A 22,072-nucleotide genomic window follows, 5' to 3' on the forward strand; every position below is an offset into this window, starting at 1 on the left:
TCTTTATATATTTTAAAATAAAACAATTGGGATTAAAATTGAACTTTGGGTTTGAATATGAAAACGTTCTGAAACACGTGCTTCTGTTTGAATTGGAAATACCACCAACCAAAAAGTACCATGGTGCTACCATAAGTACTGCCATGTAAATGGTAAGTTATATGATAATCATTCAGTACATTCTTAAAAATGAAGGTGCTACTGCACAGCGATGCAATAGAAGAACCATTTTTGGTTCCCCAAAGAACCTAACAGTCAGTTTCTTAAAAGAACCATTCCTTCTGCAGATGTTAAATGTTGTTTATGGAACAATTCCTTCTTCAATGCCATAGTTTAGCCCATTTATTTTATACAAAAAAAAGTAAGGTACTGCCATCTGAGAAGCAATACTGTTGCTGTCATCATTATTATTATGTCAAAATGTATTTTTTTCTAAACCAGTGGCACGATTTTATGCACCCCTTGATCTCAGTTCATTCTTGACTTTTTATCAAACAATCTTGATTTTTCCCTCTGTGCAATATCATATCCTTATGCAATACCAATTCTGTATGCAACATACCGTATTTCTTATCTGTCCCAACAATGACAACGCTAACTACACTGTAGTATAACTGCACTATTATGCCACACTTTATCTGTTCTGTATACATGATTAGTTAGTGATATGTGTGCACAGTACTGCGTTTTGTGTCTGTTTTACATTATGTTCTTGTGTTGTAGGCTGCACAGTACACTCTTAAAGGAAAACACCACAGTTTTTTCAATATTTGATTATGTTGTTACCTGAACTTAGACGAATTAATACATACCTATATATCAATGCGTGCACTAAATCTTTGTACAGCGCGTCGTGAATGTGTTGGCATTTGGCCTGGCCCCGTTCATTGCTTGGGATCCGGGCATGGATGAATTTGGAAGCCACCGAACACTTCAATGTTTTCCATTTTTAAAGACTGTTACATGAGTAGTTGCACGAGTAAGTATGGTGCACAAAATAAAACGTATAAAATAAAAATGAAAACTATATTGTATGGCGGAAGAGCACTTAGTTTGCTCTTCGACCTCGGCGCGCAGTGACATCATTACTCCTGACTACTCTTCCTCTCGCTCAAACTTCTGTCAATAACACTGTGCTGAGGATGAAAAAAGATATGTATTAATTCATCTAAGTTGAGGTAAGAATATAGTAAAATATTGAAAAACAGTGGTCTTTTGAACACAACACAATGGTTCTTAAAACAGTTTTTCTTAAGCTGTATACTTCTATAAAGAACCTTTGACATCCACAAAATGCCTTTTCTATAGCACAAATTTTGTGTGTGTGCGTGTGTGTGGTGAAAATAGGTTTTAAAGCTTACGTAACACACGCTGTTTCTGCATTTCTGATGTTAATCTGGAGTACCTATAGAGTAGTATGACATCCTTTATATCTCCGAAGAGTCTTTAGTTTAATCAGATTTATAAAAGAAAGATTAGCTTTACCGAATCTTTCCGATAACGTACGAAAAAATGAAGAAGGAAGAGTTACTGCCGCGGGTGGAGCGAGTACGAGTCATGCAACACTTTATACAACACTGTTTAACTTATGATTCACTACATGTTCGTGTCATTTATATAATATGCACGCGCATATTTACAACATAAGACAATCCAGCGCAATGGGAAAATCCAGCGCATCAAACAAACACGCAAAACTCCGCTGCTACCCCGGATAATAAACTATATCCTTTGTTTTCATAAGGCTGGATTTCTTCTCCTTACATCCAAAAACACACTTCTTCATTCATGCCATTGTTGAATTTTGAAATTAAACAAGGCTGTCGCGTGATGTGAATGTTTGTAAGTTCTAGCGTCTCCCGCTGATTGACGGGTGGGCGCGGTTTTCCAGGGGAAGTGCCCATAAAAAGAAGTGATACGTATAAAAACCACTAAAACGTCAGTTAGACCTGTAATCAAAAAAAATTTCCGAAACTTGTACGAACCCTGGCAAAGTGCATTCGGCACAGAAATACTCTGTAGCACGTCCAACTGCTTTTTTGACACTTTGCCTCCGTTTAGCATGAGGAAACAACTCTATAACTGTGTTAATAAGTCAGAATGCTTGAAATACCATTTAACCACCCCTTTAAAGACTATTATAACTGGGTAAGAAAGAAATTATTAATTTAAGTGCAAAGGTTTTTCTTGGGAAACAATATTGGTTCTCCTATGGCATGACTGCAAAGAAACACCTTTTGTTTAGGTTGTATTGTTTTGCACTGTAATCATATTTATGTGTAAATGTTCACTGTTGAAATGCCTTAAACCAGCAACAAAACCTTATATGCTCAGGCCTACTTGGCCAATATTCTATTATACAATTAATCTCTGTGAACACATTAATGTGCATCTGCTGGTAACTTTATCTGTTTTGCTTTAAAGTTAACCACATGCACATTGATTACACAAACTATGGCTCCATTTTCCACACAGCATTTTATGGATATGTTTATTTGGGAGCTCCATCTGTGGCAAGTCATAATATTTTCACAAGATTAGACCCAGTCCATTTGGGCATTGGATAATTCTCTCTCCTGTTTACCTATTTTTATGCAGTGATAGAGAAAGTAGTAATACTGTGGAAGTTTAAAATAAAGGAGATTTTTAACTAATGAACTGAACTCGCAATTTGTTTTGATATAATGCCAAATAACTGTTCACTTTTTACAGTGCATGTAGACAAAATATATAACACCGTTCTGGTGAAGTTTGGATTTTTTTTGCAAAAATCGTACATACTGTGCCGTTAAAGCAAATGCTTTCACATTAGGGCCTGAAGATCAACCAGTGCTCCACCAGAGGTCCATCTCCCCATTAAATCCAAAGTGTTAAAGGGGACATTTTACAATACTTTTTTTTAAGATGTTAAATAAATCTTTGGTGTCCCCAGAGTACATATGTGAAAGACCCGAAACACCCTATGACCCTGGGTCCTTCACTGAAGATGTGTCCAAGATGTGTCCAAGCTGCACCCTTTAAGGTGTTTTCAAATCTAGCAAAACTGGCTTAGCCAGTGACTTCCAGGAAAGGCTGGATGACGACCGTGAAAGTATGGTGACGACTGGAGAGACAGTGGACAGCCCGGAGAGACGGCAATCGGTGCAGTAAAGGTTAGCACCCTGAGCTGCAGCTCCCGTGAGGGGGCAACCACATCTAGCTACAGAAAGCCCTACAGAAAGATACCCCCAGGGGTGCCCGAGAGGGGGGGAGGATGAGCACCCCAAACGGACGGATTTCACGGTACCAGATATACGCAATGGATTTTCGACGACGACAGCAACCTGTTTTTGTGGCAAGATTTCTAAGAACCTTAGAGGCCTGAGGATCCACCAGGCCAAGATGGGCTGCACAAGGAAGCAAGTGGAGCAACGCACAGAGCCAGTGCTAAGCACTGACCCTGGTGAGACGGAGGAGGAGCAGGAACCGGAGTCACCCCACAGTGTCCAGAACCTCCAGGCTCAACATGCTACACATAGCAAACCATCAGAACACCGTCGGGTTTTATGGCCTGCTGCAAACACGGAGGCCGAGTGGCAGCAGTTTGATGAGGATGTTGAGGCAACTCTAGAGGCATCATGCAGAGGAGAAGTTGATCAGCGACTGCAGTTGATGAGTACACTAATCATCACCATAGGCGCAGAGAGATTTGGCATCAAAGTACCGAAGGCTCAGAACATCGCTAGACCAAACCGGAGAGAGACCAAGATCTCCCAGCTCAGGAAAGAGCTGAAGGCCCTAAACCGTCAGTATAAGAGAGCGAGCGAGGAGGAAAAGCCAGCTCTGACAGAGCTCAGAGACATCCTGAGGCAGAAACTGATCTCTCTACGGCGGGCTGAGAGGCACAGGAGGAGAGGCAGAGAGAGAGCTCGCAAACGAATGGCCTTCATTGCAAATCCCTTTAGCTTTGTTAAGCAGCTGCTGGGGCAGAAACGGAGTGGGACCCTGCAATGCCCAAAGGAGGAGGTCAATCAGTACCTCAGTGACAAATACAGTGACAGCAGGAGAGAGGAGAATCTGCCCACCTGCAGAGAGTTACCCACACCACCAGAACCCTCTTTCCAGTTTAACATCAAGGAGCCCACTTTGGCAGAGGTCAGGGACATTGTGCGAACTGCACGTACCAGCGCAGCTCCGGGACCAAGTGGAGTGCCATATAAAGTCTATAAGCATTGCCCGAGACTCTTGGAGAGGCTGTGGAGACTCATCAGGGTAGTATGGCGGAGAGGGAAGGTGGCCCAGCAATGGCGTCATGCAGAGGGTATTTGGATACCAAAGGAGGAGAATGCAAATGACATCACGCAGTTCCGCACCATCTCTCTACTCAGTGTGGAAGGCAAAATCTTTTTCAAGATTCTTGCCAACAGGTTATCGGAGTATCTCATGAGGAATTCCTACATAGACACCTCAGTGCAGAAGGGCGGAGTCCCAGGTATGCCGGGCTGTTTGGAACATACAGGAGTGATCACCCAGTTGATCCGGGAGGCGAGGGAAAATCGAGGAGACCTAGCAGTCCTCTGGCTTGACCTAGCCGACGCCTATGGATCAATTCCACACAAGCTGGTGACAACAGCTCTGTCAATACACCATATTCCTGAGAAGATTACAGAACTCATAAGGGACTACTACAGTAGTTTCAGCCTGAGATTCACCTCTGGAACAGTAACATCTGCGGGGCACCGCTTAGAGAAGGGCATTATCACCGGCTGCACCATATCAGTGGTATTATTTTCCCTAGCGATGAGCATGTTGGTCAAGGCTGCTGAGGTGGAATGCAGGGGCCCCCTGTCCAGATCCGGCATTCGCCAACCACCAATTCGAGCCTACATGGATGATCTGACGGTCACATCAACATCAGTGGCAGGGTGCAGGTGGCTCCTCCGCGGTCTGGAAAGGATTACGGCATGGGCAAGAATGATGTTCAAGCCAGCCAAGTCCAGATCCTTGGTCCTGAGGAAGGGGAGAGTGGAGGACAAACACCGCTTTTACGTGGATGGAGGCATTATTCCAACAGTGTCAGAGAAGCCCGTGAAGAGCTTAGGGAAGATCTTTGACAGCACCCTGAAGGACAAGGTAGCGGTAGAGGCAGCCCACAGGGAGCTGAAGTCTTGGCTATCAGCGGTGGACAAGTCCGGCCTTCCAGGGAAGTTCAAGGCATGGATATACCAGCATGGTATCCTGCCACGTCTCCTGTGGCCACTTCTGATTTATGAAGTCCCAGTTTCACTTGTGGAGGGCTTTGAACGTAACATCAGCCAATACCTGCGTAGATGGCTGGGTCTGCCGAAGAGCCTGAGCAGCATTGCTCTGTATGGGCACAACAACAGGTTGCAGCTGCCTTTCACTGGCCTGACCGAGGAGTTTAAAGTCACAAGAGCCAGGGAGGTGTTGCTGTACAGAGACTCTGCTGACAACAGAGTCGCTACCGCTGGCATCACAGTCAGAACCGGGAGGAAATGGCGAGCGCAAGAAGCAGTCGACCAGGCAGAGGCGAGACTGAGACATAGCGTCTTAGTAGGCTCTGTGGCAGTGGGAAGAGCTGGTCTAGGTAGTCACACAAGACCACGGTACGACAAAGCTCAAGGATCAGAGAGACGCCAGATGGTGCAGAGAGAGATTCGTGCTGAGGTGGAGGAGGAGCGCCTAAGTAAGACTGTGGCAATGCGCCAACAAGGGGCCTGGGTCAATTGGGATCATGCGGCTGTCAGGAGGATCACCTGGACAGAACTATGGAAGTCTGAACCCGCAAGACTTAAGTTCCTGATTCAGTCGGTGTATGATGTCCTCCCAAGTCCATCTAACCTACATACCTGGGGCCTAGGAGAAACACCAGCATGCCCCCTGTGCCCGGCTCTTGGTTCCTTGGAGCACATCCTGAGTTGCTGCCCTAAAGCACTAGGAGAGGGGAGGTACACGTGGCGCCATAACCAGGTGCTAAAGGTAGTAGCGGACACCATTTTCACCGCAATCCAGGAGTCTAAACACCTAGTCCCAGTGAAGCACAACATCTCCTTTGTTAGGGCAGGGGAGAAACCTCAGGGAGTACGTAAGGCCTCAACTGGACTGCTAGCCACGGCCCGAGATTGGAAGCTGCATGCTGACCTTGGGAGGCAGTTAAAGTTTCCAGAGCACATAGCAAGGACGTCACAGAGGCCAGACCTGGTCTTAACATCAGACTCAACAAAGCAAGTTGTGCTAATGGAGCTTACTGTCCCCTGGGAGGATAGGATGGAGGAGGCTTTCGAAAGGAAGAAGGCCAAATATCTGGAGTTGGTTCAAGCATGCAGAGAGAGTGGATGGAGGGCCCGCTGTGAGCCAATTGAAGTGGGCTGCAGGGGCTTTCTAAGTCAATCTGTGCATCGGGCTTTCAGGCTCCTTGGCATTAGAGGGTTGCATGAAAGAAGAGCCACTAAAAACATCAGTGAGGCTGCCGAAAAAGCCTCAAGGTGGTTGTGGATCAAAAGGGGAGAAGTATGGAGTAGCACGCTGCTTGGACACAAACCGGGGCCTGATCAACCCTGGTTGGGTCGCCCAGGTGAGGGTGTATGAAGATCAAAGACCCGAAACACCCTATGACCCTGGGTCCTTCACTGAAGATGTGTCCAAGCTGCACCCTTTAAGGTGTTTTCAAATCTGAAGTTTTAGCTCAAAATACCATATAGATCATTTATTATAGCATGTTAAAAAATTGCCACTTTGTAGGTGTGAGCAAAAATGTGCCATTTTTGGGTGTGTCCTTTAAAATGCAAATGAGCTGATCGCTGCACTAAATGGCAGTGCCTTGGTCAGATAATGCAGATTAAGGGGCGTTATTATCCCCTTCTGACATCGCAAGGGGAGCCAAATTTCAATGACCTATTTTTTACATGCTTTCAGAGAATAGTTTACCAAAAATAAGTTAATGAGTTGTTGTTTTTTTTACATTTTCTAGGTTGATAGAAGCACCCAATTATAGCATTAAACATGGAAAAAGTCAGATTTTTATGATATGTCTCTTTTAAAGATGTAAGCCAAAAGTTTCTTTCATGAACTGATAATGACTGACGTCTCCTGTCAGGTTTCTCAACTAGGCTTGAATTTGTGGTAGTTGACTAGTTAGTCATATAGATGATTAAAAATTGTTGGTATTGTTTTAAACCCGAAACGGTATACATTATCTTGAGAAATTGTGATTGGTGTATGCTAGTGCTACAATACTAGGGTATTTGGGGTAGTTATCATGCATTGCTTTTGCTAAAGTGTGTTAAATGGTTTTAAGCTTGTTGCAATTTGTTTGCTAGGGACTAGGATGTCCCAAGATGTGGCTCAGGTCCCTCCTTCTGTGCATGTTTTATGCACTGAAGTACTAAGTGGGTGATTCTCAAGCATGAAAATGTAAAAATTGCTTAAATTTACTTTTTTTCCCACCAGACATTGAAAAACAAAGTCTGGAGTAAATGGGAACATTAATTTAAAAACTTTTACTTATCATTTAACATAATTTTTGTAAGATAATTAAAAAAATTAGTCCTAAAAAATCTCATTACCGCAACAGTCAGAAAACATCAACACTGACATATTTTCAAAATGACATGACAAACCTGAAAGAACATAATTTGGAGATTCTGCACATGCATTTAAAATCAAAGTATTATGCTTCTATTAATTAAATTAACATTTAATAAGCATCTGTTGCGGTAATGATAATCAAAATGTCGTGTAAGCATTCTGACAAGACAATATTTCAAAAAACTGTAAAAAATGATCTTACCTGGTAGCCATCTTGAAGTAACTGGTCCATGTGCTTGGTCACTCAAAATCAAACTTTATTAAAATTCTGTATGTGTGCTTAAACTGTTCTCAAAAAGTGTTGCGGAGGATGAGAACATTAGGCATGGACACATCATTTTCCTAATTTTTCTTCATTATTATAATACATGAATATTCAGTAAATATTTTTTCTGTCATCTGAAGTAGTCTAGCAAAACATCCATTTATTTTTTTCTCTTAATATTTTTGTGTTAATTTGATTAAATAACAACATAACGCATATTCAAACACAGCCGGACACATTGCGGTAATGAGAATTTCAGCAGAAAATGAGATAAAATTTACAATTATAAATTCTTATGTTGAAATCACACATTGTGCAAGGTAGAACACAGTATTGTGTTAATTCTGATGCTTTTTAATGTTACTATATTACACATTTTAAAGCTAAAATCATTAGTGCCGTGGTGTTTCAATGGTTTTGTGAGAATCACCCATGTATAAGCAAGAGTGAAATAAACAGTGATGCTTGGCTTAGCAGCAGTTTTCTCTGTGATACATTTACAGTACTTTTGTGACTTACAGTGCATCACAAGGTATACATTTGATCAGTATATGTGTTCCCTGGGATTTAACCCACGGCCTTTTGCACTGCTAACACAATGCTCTACCACTACTACTAAAAATATTTTACATTCTGTTTACATTAACAGAGGCATTTATTAAAAGCGACTTAATAAAGTGATTTATAATAGGGAGGCAATATGACAAGAAGTGCCCGAATATAGCAATAAATCAGAGCTTCTGTTCGTCCTAAACCATCAGTACCTTAAATGAACTTGCATCAATCTGTTAGGAAGATTGTAAAGGAAAGATTGCCCTGGTGCCATAGACTGGCGGTTACCTGGAGCACGGCTTGAGAAGATAAGCATGTTCCTGGCATGTTTACCCTGTAAATGAGATCCATTAGCTCTTTGGAGAACGGGCATCGTGGTTTGCCGGATAAAGAGAAATAATCAAATGGTTTTGTTTTTGTCAACATTGATTTAAGATATGTTACATAAACAGTGGTGTGAAAAAGTGTTGCCCCTTTCCAGATGACTTATGTTTTTGCATATTTGTCACACTTTAGTGTTTCGGATGCCAAACAAATTTAAATATTAGTCAAGAATAACAACGTGTTTTGTCTAATGTTATATTTTATCCTCCTTACCCCATACAAAAGGTCTCAACAGTTGGCCTGCTGTGAATTTGTGCATCTGACACACAGAAAGCCTAAAGTCATCATTCTTTGTACCATGGTAAGTTCATCATTTGTTTCTGTGTTCTCCAGAGTAAACTGGACAACATCCCACATGTAGACCATGTTAAGTCTACTGAAAGATCCTCATTGTCTTGTAACTAGAACATCACAGTCTTATCATCTAAACTTTCAGTTTCATTACTTTCCTGTCTCTATTGTTCTTTGTCGCCGTGACGTCCGCTCCAAAGATTCACCTGCTCTAATTCCTTAACAGGATTCCAGGTTTTCCGGATATCCAATTAGATTCCGATTAAGCGAGCTCAGCTCATTTGCTCTAACAAACCAATTCAAACCTCTAAACTCCGATGCCACAAAAACAGGCCCTTTCATGACCCTTCAGCAATGATAGTATTGCTCAAATGTAGTGTGTGCCAGTAAGATTAAACATCATTGCTCGGATTATCATACAGTATTGGCTTATGAGTTTTTTAATAAAAGATTCTGAAACATTTGGATGTTCGGCAATAGAAAAAATGCAGAAAAAGTAGACAAAACAGAGGACAGGATTATGATTATGCATATTATGATAAATAGGAAGTAGCCTTTAAAGGTTCATTTAGGTAGAAATATGTATGCATATTTGCTACCAATGTACATTTGAAGTAATGCACTCTTAAGTATCAGTATGTGGGTGATTCTCACGAAACCATTGAAACACCACGGCACTAATGATTTTAGCTTTAAAATGTGTAATATAGTAACATTAAAAAGCATCAGAATTAACACAATACTGTGTTCTACCTTGCACAATGTGTGATTTCAACATAAGAATTTATAATTGGAAATTTTATCTCATTTTCTGCTGAAATTCTCATTACCGCAATGTGTCCGGCTGTGTTTGAACATGCGTTATGTTGTAATTTAATCAAATTAACACAAAAATATTAAGAAAAAAAATAAATGGATGTTTTGCTAGACTACTTTAGATGACAGAAAAAATATTTACTGAATATTCATGTATAATAATAATGAAGAAAAATTAGGAAAATGATGTGTCCATGCCTGATGTTCTCATCCTCCGCAACACTTTTTTAGAACAGTTTAAGCACACATACAGAATTTTAATAAAGTTTGATTTTGAGTGACCAAGCACATGGACCAGTTACTTCAAGATGGCTACCAGGTAAGATCATTTTTTTACAGTTAATTTGAAATATTGTCTTGTCAGAATGCTTACACGACATTTTGATTATCATTACCGCAACAGATGCTTATTAAATGTTAATTTAATTAATAGAAGCATAATACTTTGATTTTAAATGCATGTGCAGAATCTCCAAATGATGTTCTTTCAGGTTTGTCATGTCATTTTGAAAATATGTCAGTGTTGATGTTTTCTGACTGTTGCGGTAATGAGATTTTTAAGGACTAATTTTTAAAATTATGTTACAAAAAGTGTTAAATGATAAGTAAAAGTTTTTAAATTAATGTTCCCATTTACTCCAGACTTTGTTTTTCAATGTCTGGTGGGAAAAAAGTAAATTTAAGCAGTTTTTACATTTTCATGCTTGACATTTTTAAAACCAAGTTTTCGTGAGAATCACCCATGTACCTATGAGGTGACTTTGGACATAATGAGAAAGCAATGTGGCAATCATATGACGGATGAATAAATATATACAGGTATAAACAACTCTATATACAGTGTTGGGGAAAGTTACTTTTAAAAGTAATGCATTAAAATATTAAGTTACTCCCAAAAAAGTAACTACACTCTTAGAACGGATGTGTTAAAAACAACACATTAGTGTTGATTCTGGGACAACATACATCTTTGTATTATTGTTGAAAAACGTGTTTTATTTTAACACAAAATGACACATAATGTGTTAAAAGCTTAACGCACAAAAATTTGTAAATCCTTTCTAGGAGTGTAATTGCGTTACTTGGTTACTTTTCATGGAAAGTAATGCTTAAGTTACTTTTTAGTTACTTTTTCTTGGCTGAGGCTTGATCTCTTTCAGGCCTTCACTGTAAAAAAATTCCGTAGAAATTACAGTGTTATTGCAGCTGGGTTGCCGGTAACTTACCGTAGATTTAAATTTATGTTATTTACTGGCAACAATTTGTTAAAAGTTTAATGAAGATTAAACATTTACAAGTCTTTGTCTTTACAGAGTAAAACTAAAAAGACAGCATCAAGCAAAACATTCTGGGAAACGAAATCTGAAGCAAAAAACAGTAAAAGGTTGATGATGATTTCTGGTTCCCAGAATGCTTTGCATGAGGCTGTTATTGTATAGTTTTATTCTGTAAAGATAAAGACTTGTTAATATTTAAAATTTATTTAACTTTGAAAAACCTTTTGCAAGTAAATAACATAAATTTAAATCTACGGTAAATTACCGGCAACCCAGCTGCAATTTCTACGGAATTTTTTTACAGTGGCAGGTGTTTTTATGACTGAAAAGTTCTGCATTCAGAAATTGCATATTTAGTCACAAAAAATGTCGAGCTCTTGCCTGCCATCTCAGTTTCTGAGTCAAACTGTTCCCACACAGGCGTGTACACATAGAGTGCATAATGTGACTACGTTTAGTTTAATTCTGTACATAATGTTTTATCAAATTAATTAAACTAAAAAAGTAAGTCAAATATTAATGTGTAATGCGTTACTTTACTCGTTACTTCAGAAATGTAATATTATTACGTAATGCACATTACTTGTAATGCGTTACCCCCAATACTGTCTATATACTGTAAAAAAAATCTGTAGAAATTACAGTATTACTGGCAACTAGCTGCCAGTAACTTTTACAGTAAGATTTTACATTTATGTTATTTACTGGCAACAGTTTGTTCAAAGTTAAATGAACATGAAGCATTTTCAGTCTTTATTTTCTACAGTAAGTTACTGGCAACCAGCTGCATAATTACAGCAAATTTTTTACAGTGATATAACACAAACCATTTTTCCAGGCTAGACTCTGTTCATCATTTCCTTTTGTCTTTACTTTCTGCACTCACTTGTCTTTCGACCCCATAACCTAATTTTCCATTTCAATCAGTTTACCTGTCCTCTGCCCTCTCTCTCTCTCTCTCTGTCTCTCTCTCTCTCTCTCTCTCTGAGCTTATCCTTTCATCCTTGATCTCCTTCATCCTTCCAATCCTTATCTGTTCACCTCTTGCAGGAGAGGACGAGAAAGATAGAGTTTATCCGCAGGTAAGTCACATCCAGTTTGTTGATGCCTGTGTGGGAGGCACAGAGAGAGAGAGAGAGGGTTTGGAAAGGTGTCTTGTGGACTCTCTGTTGTCTAATACAGAAAAAAGGGACCTCGGGGCTATAGAGAAGATCACTTGCGTTTTAGGGTAGACAGGTGAGTTACTGTGAGGTTTCTTTACCAAGTGAGATTATTTTTGTCTTTAGTATGCATGAGAAAAATGTAATGCATTTGGCAAAGCATTGGATTGGACTATGGATCTAATTTGCTTTAAGCTTTTTATAATCAAACGAAAACTGTGTTTTATATATATGGTCGCAGCTTTCTATTAGTGTACTTTAGTGATTTCTCGGAGTAGATCTGTGTTCACACTGCACTGAAATGTTTCTTTGCACTTATTTTTATAAAAATTGTTGGAATGGATTGATAAGCGACAAGCATGCTCAGGAGAAAATGTTTAGGAATTGGAGGTTGTTTGGATAGTCACAGCAAACATCACAGCTGTTAAAATGATGCCATCTGTATCTTCTGAACAGGTTCTGTCAAGTTTGCAGTTTTGGTACTTTGTAGGATTAGTGCTAAAGCTCCTGTTGAGCATAATCAAATAGACATTGAAAATTTCATGTGATCTCATGTGTCTAGAGATCAGTTTTCTTTCATTTTAATTTTTTTAGGATCACAATGAACATATCACATGTAGGCCTACCTATACCCCTTCTTTCCTTGTGCTTTTGTCTTTGATCTTTCTACCCCAGGTCTCACCTGATCCTGTAGTAAAGAGCAGCCGGTAATCGGATAACATGGGATTTGTTGAGCCTCCCCCAACATCTCCTACAAGGGCTTATAACCTCTCACTAGATCTTATCTGCATACATAAAACAGTTTGCATCAAATAATAATTGGAGATCATCCAGTAATCTTGTAACTATTATCATTATTTGATCCAAAAGCATAAGAGATTGCAAATCACTTTTCACGGGCAGAACAGTACAGAGTGGCTACTTTTCTGTAAATTAAGTTCATTGGGATCCCTGTAGGGTGACAAACCTGATAATTCCCTCTCAGGTCCTCTGGCCTATGATATATTTCATACAACATCACTATCTACATAAAACATCTTTGTATAACGCATTGAACGGCATTATGATGCTTTCAAACTGAGTCAGCCCAATACTGTCTGGGTCAGAATGACTTGATGTCCACCAGACTTATAATTTGGCTAATGAAGTTTTGGTTTACTGTTCACTGTAAAAAAATCTAAAATAGCCAAATACCCAGAGGCTTAGTTAGTACTATGTCCACAGCATTAAGTAATTGCTGAACCGAGTCTATAGGATTTAGCTTATCTGGCATTGAGTTAAAGGTGCACTGTGTACATTTTTGGAGGATCTCTTGACAGAAATGCAATATAAAATACATAACTATATTATCATTGGTGTATAAAGACTTTACAAAATGAACTGTATTGTTTTTATTACCTTAGAATGAGACGTTTTCTCTACATACACTCACGTAAAGAATTGTGGGATGCACATTCAGGGCACGAAGCTCCTGTTCCACCACATCCCAAAGATGCTCTATTGGGTTGAGATCTGGTGACTGTGGAGGCCATTTTAGTACAGTGAAGTCATTGTCATGTTCAAGAAACCAATTTGAAATGATTTGAGCTTTGTGAAATGGTGCATTATCCTGCTGTAAGTAGGCGTCAGAGGATGGGTACATGGTGGTAATAAATGGATGGACATGGTCAGAAACAATGCTCAGGTAGGGCGTGGCATTTAAACGATGCCCAATTGGCACTAAAGGACCTATAGTGTGCCAAGAAAACATCCCCCACACCATTACACTACCACCACCAGCCTGCACAGTGGTAACAAGGCATAATGGATCCATATTTTCATTCTGTTTATGCCAAATTCTGACTCTACCATCTGAATGTCTCAACAGAAATCGAGACTCATCAGACCAGGCAACATTTTTCCAGTCTTCAACTGTCCGATTTTGGTGAGCTTGTGCAAATTGTAGCCTCTTTTTCTATTTGTAGTGGAGATGAGTGGTACCCGGTGGGGTCTTCTGCTGTTGTAGGCAGCCCATCCGCCTCAAGGTTGTGCCTGTTGTGGCTTCACAAATGCTTTGCTGCATACCTTGGTTGTAACGAGTGGTTATTTCAGTCAAAGTTGTTCTTCTATCAGCTTGAATCAGTCGGCCCATTATCCTCTGACCTCTAGCATCAACAAGGCATTTTCACCCACGGGACTGCCACATACTGGATGTTTTTCCCTTTTCACACCATTCTTTGTAAACCCTAGAAATGGTTGTACGTGAAAATCCCAGTAACTGAGCAGATTGTGAAATACTCAGACCGGTCTGGCACCAACAACCATGCCACGCTCAAAATTGCTTAAATCACCTTTCTTCCCCATTCTGACATTCAGTTTGGAGTTCAGGAGATTGTCTTGAACTTGAAATGCATTGAAGCAACTACGTACCGTAGCTTCTCTATGCATTTCGAAAGGAAGGGGTGAGCTGTGGACTGAGGCGTTGGTTGCAATTCGCAATCTCACTTTAGATGCCGCTAAAATCTACGATTATTTATTCCAGAACAGCATGAAACTCAATATAGCTGCTTGTAGAACAGTAGATGGTAAAAAAATAGTTTACACTAAATAGATGTACTGAAAGTGTGGCTTAGTCTGATATTTTTAAATGATGTCATCATCACAAACATGTCCTTGTTGAGATTTATATATGAGCTTTTTATGGATTACAATTTAAAGAATTCATAATTTATTCATGGATTTACATTTTATTTTCTGATTACATTTAGCGGTTTGTGTTGGTAAACGTCCCAGTCAACAGCAGCTATGGGTGAAATGGAAAAGATGAAAAAGGAGGCAGAAGGCCTGAAGACACAGATCGAGGTAAGCCTTAGCTAGTAAATTTCATGACAGTGATACTAATACTAGCAATCTTAACTACATGAAATATTTGTTTTCGCTGTAGGCGGCTCGCAAAGCAGTCAATGACACAGACATGGCAGCGGTCGCAGCTGGGGTGGCTCCGGCCCCTCGCGTTCAACTCAAAACCAGACGGACACTGAAAGGCCACCTGGCCAAAATCTATGCCATGCACTGGGCTACAGACAACAGGTGATACTGCATTACTGCTTACAGTAGTCACAGTTGCCATATTTTGTGACCCACTTTGTGAAAACCCAAATGTTACATACTATTGATCTTTTTTGTTTTGCTTTCTACATTTGACGTCTTAAGGCTAATGGTCAGTGCATCACAGGATGGCAAGCTTATTATTTGGGACTCTCACTCTGGTAATAAGGTAAGTTGAATTGAATCAGATTTCACTTTTAATTCCTGATGTGCATCATGATTGGAAACCTTTGGAAATGCTACTGGCACCAAAATCACATACTTCGCTTTCACCAGATTCCTCACATTTCCTCTTTACATTTAAGGGAACGCCATACTGTTACCTTCTTTCTTTAGATCAATGCTGTTCCCCTCAAGTCCTCATGGGTAATGACCTGCGCTTATGCTCCGTCTGGAAACCTTGTGGCCAGCGGTGGTCTTGACAACATGTGTACCGTCTACAACCTGAAGACACCAGTCGTCAAAACCGTAAAAGAATTGGATGCCCACACAGGTAAAGCTTTACTCACGTGCATACTTAAAAATAAGACTTTTGAAGTTCTCATTGGGTCTCTTTCTGTCTTTATAGGCTACTTGTCCTGTGCACGCTTCCTTAGTGACAATGAGATCCTGACCGCATCTGGTGACACAACATGGTACGTGTGGTGCCTTTTTATATAATAGATATTTCTGAAATACATTGAAGAAGGATTAGTTAGAATATAACTACTGTAGAACATGAGATAGCATACTACAATACTATTCTTCATTTCATGCAGTATATAGTATACTGTACTTAGTATGCAGATTTCCTATATGCATTGAATACCTACAAAATTTGCATAACATCTACATACAACAGTGCTTATTGCATAAAACAATTTTATGCTTGTAACCATTCAGACTTCCTTTGCAACAGATGTTGAGACCGTAAAGTCTGTTTTTGTTCCCTCTCCCAGTGCATTGTGGGATATAGAGTCTGGAAAGCAAAAGACAGTGTTTCTGAACCATGTCGGTGACTGCATGTGTCTGTCCATGTCTCCGGACATGAACACATTCGTTTCTGGTGCTTGTGACTCTCTGGCCAAGCTGTGGGACATCAGAGATGGCCAATGCAAGCAAACCTTTCAGGGTCACACTAGTGACATCAACGCCATTTCAGTGAGTTCACAAAATATACATGCAGTACCGATAACATGCAGAAGAGGGCATTGTATGTTTGAAATGTGGCACCTTTGTTTGGGCTTTCCTCCTCACTGATTGGACTTATATTGAAATCATGGTCGATATTAATATAATTATTTCCGCGCTATGATATTAAAATTAAAACTTAAATTGCATTTATAAAATCTCATCCCCTGTTCTCCGCACTCAGTATTTTCCAAATGGAACTTCATTCATTACTGGCTCAGATGACTGCACATGCAAGATGTATGACATTCGCTCTGATCAAGAAGTCATCTGCTATCAGGATGCTCAGCTGAACAGCGGTGTGACATCAGTGGCTCTGTCCATGTCCGGCCGTCTCATCTTTGCTGGCTATGATGATTTCAACTGCAATATCTGGGACTCGCTAAAGGGCGAGAAAGTTGGAGTGTTGAAGGAAAGAGAGTGAGAAGATTTGTCTGTCTCTTTATCTGTCTATCGGTCTGTTCATCCATCCAGCCATCTATCTATCTATCTGTCTGCCTCTCTTGCTGTCTATATATCTGTTTGTTTCTCTATCTATCTATCTATCTATCTATCCATCCATCCATCCATCCATCCATCCATCCATCCATCCATCCATCCATCCATCCATCCATCCATCCATCCATCCATCCATCCATCCATCTGCTTTTCTTGCTGTCTACCTATCCACCTGTTCATCTGTCTGTCTCTTTTGCTGTCTATATATCTGTTTGTCTGTCTATCTCTCGCTCTCCATCTGTCTGTCTCTCTTGCTGTCTATATATCTGTTTGTCTGTCTATCTCTCGCCATCCATCCATCCATCTGCTTCTCTTCCTGTCTGCCTCTCTTGCTGTCTGTCTGTCTATCTCTCTCTCTCTCTCTCTCCATCCATCTATCTATCTGCTTCTCTTGCTGTCTATCTACCTACCTGTTCATCTGTCTGTCTATCTATTTGTCTGTCTATCTATCTCTCGCCATCTATCCATCCATCCATCCACTTCTCTTGCTGTTCGTCTGTCTGTCTGTCTATCTCTCTGTCTGTCCATCCGTCCATCAATCCATCCATCCATCTGCTTTTCTTGCTAGTTCTCTTGTTCATCTGTCTGTCTGCCTCTCTTTCTGTCTGTCTATTTGTTTGTCTGTCTATCTCTTTCCATCCATCCATCTATCTATCTTTTTATGCTGTCTATCCACCTACCTGTTTGTCTGTCTGTCTGTCTGTCTGTCTGCCTATATGTTTTCTGTCTATCTCACTCACTCCATCCATCCCATCCATCCATCCATCCATCCATCCATCCATCCATCCATCCATCTATCTATCTGCTTCTCTTGCAGTCTATCTACCCACCTGTTCATCTGTCTGTCTGTCTGTCTGTATGTCTATCTATCTATCTCTCTCCATCCATCCATCCATCCATCCATCCATCCATCCATCCATCCGCTTCTCTTGCTGTTCGTCTGTCTGTCTATCTCTCTGTCTGTCCATCCGTCCATCAATCCATCCATCCATCTGCTTTTCTTGCTAGTTCTCTTGTTCATCTGTCTGTCTGCCTCTCTTTCTGTCTGTCTATTTGTTTGTCTATCTTTCTCTTTCCATCCATCCATCTATCTATCTTTTTATGCTGTCTATCTACCCACCTGTTCATCTGTCTGTCTGTCTGTCTGTCTGTCTGTTTGTATGTCTATCTATCTCTCTCTACATCCATCCATCCATCCGCTTCTCTTGCTGTTCGTCTGTCTGTCTATCTCTCTGTCTGTCCATCCGTCCATCAATCCATCCATCCATCTGCTTTTCTTGCTAGTTCTCTTGTTCATCTGTCTGTCTGCTTCTCTTTCTGTCTGTCTATTTGTTTGTCTGTCTATCTCTTTCCATCCATCCATCTATCTATCTTCTTATGCTGTCTATCTACCTACCTGTTTGTTTGTCTGTCTGTCTGTCTGTCTGTCTGCCTATATGTTTTCTGTCTATCTCACTCCATCAATCCATCCATCCATCCATTCATCCATCTATCTATCTGCTTCTCTTGCTGTCTATCTACCCACCTGTTCATCTGTCTGTCTATCTGTTTGTATGTCTGTCTATCTCTCTCCATCCATCCATCCATCCATCCATCTGCTTCTCTTGCTGTTCGTCTGTCTGTCTATCTCTTTGTCTGTCCATCAATCCATCCATCCATCTGCTTTTCTTGCTAGTTCTCTTGTTCATCTGCCAGTCTGCCTCTCTTGCTGTCTGTCTATCTCTTTTCATCCATCCATCTATCTATCTGCTTCTCTTGCTGTCTATCTACCTACCTGTTCTTCTGTCTGTCTCTCTTGCTGTCTATCTCATTGTTTGTGCATTTGTCCATCCATCTGCTTCTCTTGCTATCTACCTGTTCATCTCTCTGTGTGCCTCTCTTGCTGTCTATCTGTTTATTTGTTTGTTTGTTTGTTTGTTTGTTTGTCTATCTCTCTCTCCATCCATCCATCTATCTATCTGCTTCTTATGGTGTCTGTCTGTCTGCCTCTCTTGTTGTCTGTCTATCTGTTTTCTGTTTATCTCACTCCATCCATCCATTTATCTATATGCTTCTCTTGCTGTCTATCTACCTACCTGTTTGTCTGTCTGTCTGTCTATCTGTCTATCTCTCTCTCTCTCTCTCTCTCTCTCTCTCTTACTCTCCCTCCCTGTCTGTCCATCCACCCTTCCATGTATCCAACCATTCATCCATCTGCTTCTCTTGCTGTCTACCTGTCTATCTGTTTATCTCTCTCCACCTATCCATCCATCCATCTATCTGCTTCTCTTGCTGTCTATCTACCTACCTGTTCATCTGTCTGTCTCTCTTGCTGTCTATATATCTGTTTGTCTGTCTATCTCTCGCTCTGTCTGTATATCCATCCATCTATTTGCTTCTCTTGCTTTCTACTTATCTTCCTGTCTGTCTGTCTGTCTGCCTCTCTTGCTGTTTTTCTATCTGTTTGTTTGTTTGTGTGTCTGTCTGTCTGTCTGTCTCCTTACTCATTGCCTTTCTCTCTTCTAGGAGTGTTGTCTGGCCATGACAACCGGGTGAGCTGCACTGGAGTACCAGGGGATGGCATGTGTGTTTGCACCGGCTCATGGGACAGTTTCCTGAAGATCTGGAACTGAGTTGCACACTGAACCCAGATCAGCTGGGAAAGATGTGGCGAAAATTAAGTGAGAGGATCAGGAAGGAAAATAGTTAATTTTCAGGGAACTGAGACTCTTTCTATCTCACACAAACACATAAACATCTACCTGTGAGTGTATATTAAAGACTGGATCTTATTAGAGTATGTAAGTGGAATATGTAAGTCACAACAATCAAGAAGTCTGCATAATTATTATCACAACATGGTAATCTCATAGTAAAGAAGTCACGAGACCTGACCTAAACTTATAGTATTTTGACTTCTTAAAAGTACACAGAATGAAATCAAATAACCATTTAAGAATTTAAAATGAAGTTTTTTGTCTGTTTAAAATCCTCTATGATTAGATGAAAGATTATGTAAGGAATAATTGACGACGGCCAGTGAATTATTCAAAAATAATGCACATCCAATGCGGGACGAGGGTGTGCATTATTTTCTAATAATTCAAAGTACCAGAGTCAAATATTTTGCTTATACCACGATTACCACAAAAAAATTTGCTCTAGTGGTTATTTTAAGACATTTGACAAGTTAGGTGTGCATTTTATAGAAACATAATCAACACCCATGGAACGTTTCTCAACCAATCAGAAAAAAGCATTCAACAGCCCCGTGGTATAAATGAAAATTAATGTATATTTTTGTTTTTAGAAGCTATGGTAGAATGCAGAGAAATTGTACAGTGTGTTTACCCCCCCCCCCAATAACCACACTGACTGATGTTATGGCTCTTTGATGATGTTGGCAAACATGGATATGATTTCTGGCAAACAGTGAAAAATGAAATTCAACAAAGATCAAAAAAGCCCTCAGAATGACACATTAAACATCTGTATTTAATACTTTCATGCTTTTGTAGGACTTTTACATACAAGACAGTTTTTATTAAAAATATTACAGTGTTTACCTGATACGTTTCTAATAAACATAGTGTTCTGCATTAAATAATATCTTGGTGTGGTTGTGTGTATCTGTTAACCTGTGATGGCTTTTGAGGTCATTGAGATATCTTAAAGAGCACCAATGGTCCGATTCACGATTTTACATTTCCTTTGGTGTGTAAGTGTGTATTAGTACATTTTAACTATATGCAAAAGGTACAAACCCCAAAGTAAACAATGACGCGAGTTATCGCCTCCAACATAAATCTCTTTTCTTGGACTACAACAAACACATAGATCGTAGGCAAAAGTTTACTTCCTGGGATTGGTGATGTAGATAAGACTGACATTATCATAATTCCTCCTTCTTCGGACTCACAGCCTGTAAGTTAACTCCTGTTAGCATTGCATTGTGACCGAATCTTTCAAACATGGTAAAGAGTGTCACATTTCCGGCTGACGTCAGAGGTATTCAAGCCAATCACAACGTACAGATTAAATGGCCAATCAGGGACACAGAGCTTTTCAAATCGCAGAGTTTTGTACAAAATCAGTGCGTGTTGTAGTCCAGACCATCTAAACCGAGACCAAGTCATGACCAAGACCAAGACAGGCCGAGACAAGACCAAGACTTTAAAGGGTCGAGACCAAGTCAAGACCAAGACAGGCCGAGACCAAGTCAAGACCAAGACCAGTGCAAGTCACTGCATTAAAACACTTATGATAAAATGTGTAATATGCATATGATTAGGCACTTCTTGTCTGTGTGTGTGCGTGCGTGCATGTGTTTATGCCATCAGTAAAGTTGATCAAATAATCAAAGGCATTGCATATATGTGGAAATTTATCTTTGTCTATAAGAAAATAAAAGTGAACAAACACTAATGAGCTGAAATCAACTGAACCCTTTATTCTGAACTGTCTTTCCATGGCTTGCCATCCACTTAACACAATGCAGGTGTTTTTAGTAATAAAATTAGAAAAATTGTCATTGGGAGAACTTATAAAATGCTTAAACAATGCCAACATCATATGCCAAACATGAATAAACTGCATAAAATTAATGATAAATAAATTCCATCAGTTGTGCCATCAGTTGTGGTCTTGACAGGTCTTGAAATAAAATTCCGAGTCCGCTTTGTCTGAGACCGAGACAAGACCGAGTAAAAATGTGGTCGATTCCGAGACGAGACCAAGACCTTTAAAAAGTGGTCTTGAGACCGGTTTCAAGACCGAGACCGTTCTCGAGAACTACAACACTAAGGAAATCTGGAACTACAAAAATGTACGGTATGTGGAAAATAATGTGTTTTTTAACCATAATCCACGCAAACACATTGTATTATACCAAATACACAAAATAGCGTTGTTTTAAGCAATTAAAGAGGTGGACTTTAAATTATTGTCATCAGAAACAGAATTTGCTCTGAGCTTTACAGTGAATCCTAAGCATTTGTTGATAAACA

General features: G+C 40.0%; 3 protein-coding genes across 9 annotated transcripts in view; 2 read left to right on the forward strand and 1 right to left on the reverse strand.

Annotated features, from left to right (window-relative positions):
• LOC129455243 (zinc finger protein 646) overlaps positions 1-15,766 on the reverse strand; it is a 38,871-nt gene extending 23,105 nt beyond the window's left edge. The window contains exon 1 of the mRNA XM_055219909.2: positions 15,743-15,766. The gene's annotated coding sequence lies outside the window, so the exon portion shown is untranslated. The remainder of the gene's footprint in view (positions 1-15,742) is intronic.
• Positions 20-20,673, forward strand: gnb3b (guanine nucleotide binding protein (G protein), beta polypeptide 3b). Of its 7 annotated transcripts, XM_073858571.1 has the most exons (11): positions 20-152; positions 9,014-9,089; positions 12,223-12,254; positions 15,080-15,173; positions 15,256-15,401; positions 15,525-15,588; positions 15,756-15,912; positions 15,988-16,054; positions 16,358-16,559; positions 16,774-16,989; positions 19,592-20,673. In XM_073858571.1, the coding sequence occupies exons 4-11, from the start codon at positions 15,117-15,119 to the stop codon at positions 19,697-19,699; spliced, it is 1,017 nt and encodes a 338-aa protein (XP_073714672.1). In that variant the 5' UTR covers positions 20-152; positions 9,014-9,089; positions 12,223-12,254; positions 15,080-15,116; the 3' UTR covers positions 19,700-20,673. The 7 variants fall into 7 exon arrangements, with proteins under 7 accessions (XP_073714672.1, XP_073714674.1, XP_073714675.1 ...); XM_073858573.1 differs by lacking the exon at positions 12,223-12,254; XM_073858570.1 differs by lacking the exons at positions 20-152; positions 9,014-9,089; positions 12,223-12,254 and adding exons at positions 12,276-12,408; positions 14,200-14,256.
• Positions 3,094-6,667, forward strand: LOC129423146 (uncharacterized). The gene is made up of 2 exons (XM_055179331.2): positions 3,094-3,141; positions 3,232-6,667. Exons 1-2 carry the CDS (start codon positions 3,094-3,096, stop codon positions 6,586-6,588), a joined length of 3,405 nt encoding a protein of 1,134 aa, XP_055035306.2. The 3' UTR covers positions 6,589-6,667.
• Positions 20,674-22,072: the final 1,399 nt, after the last annotated feature.

The sequence above is a fragment of the Misgurnus anguillicaudatus genome, chromosome 20 (assembly GCF_027580225.2).
Source record: "Misgurnus anguillicaudatus chromosome 20, ASM2758022v2, whole genome shotgun sequence".
Taxonomy (NCBI): Eukaryota; Metazoa; Chordata; class Actinopteri; order Cypriniformes; family Cobitidae; genus Misgurnus; species Misgurnus anguillicaudatus.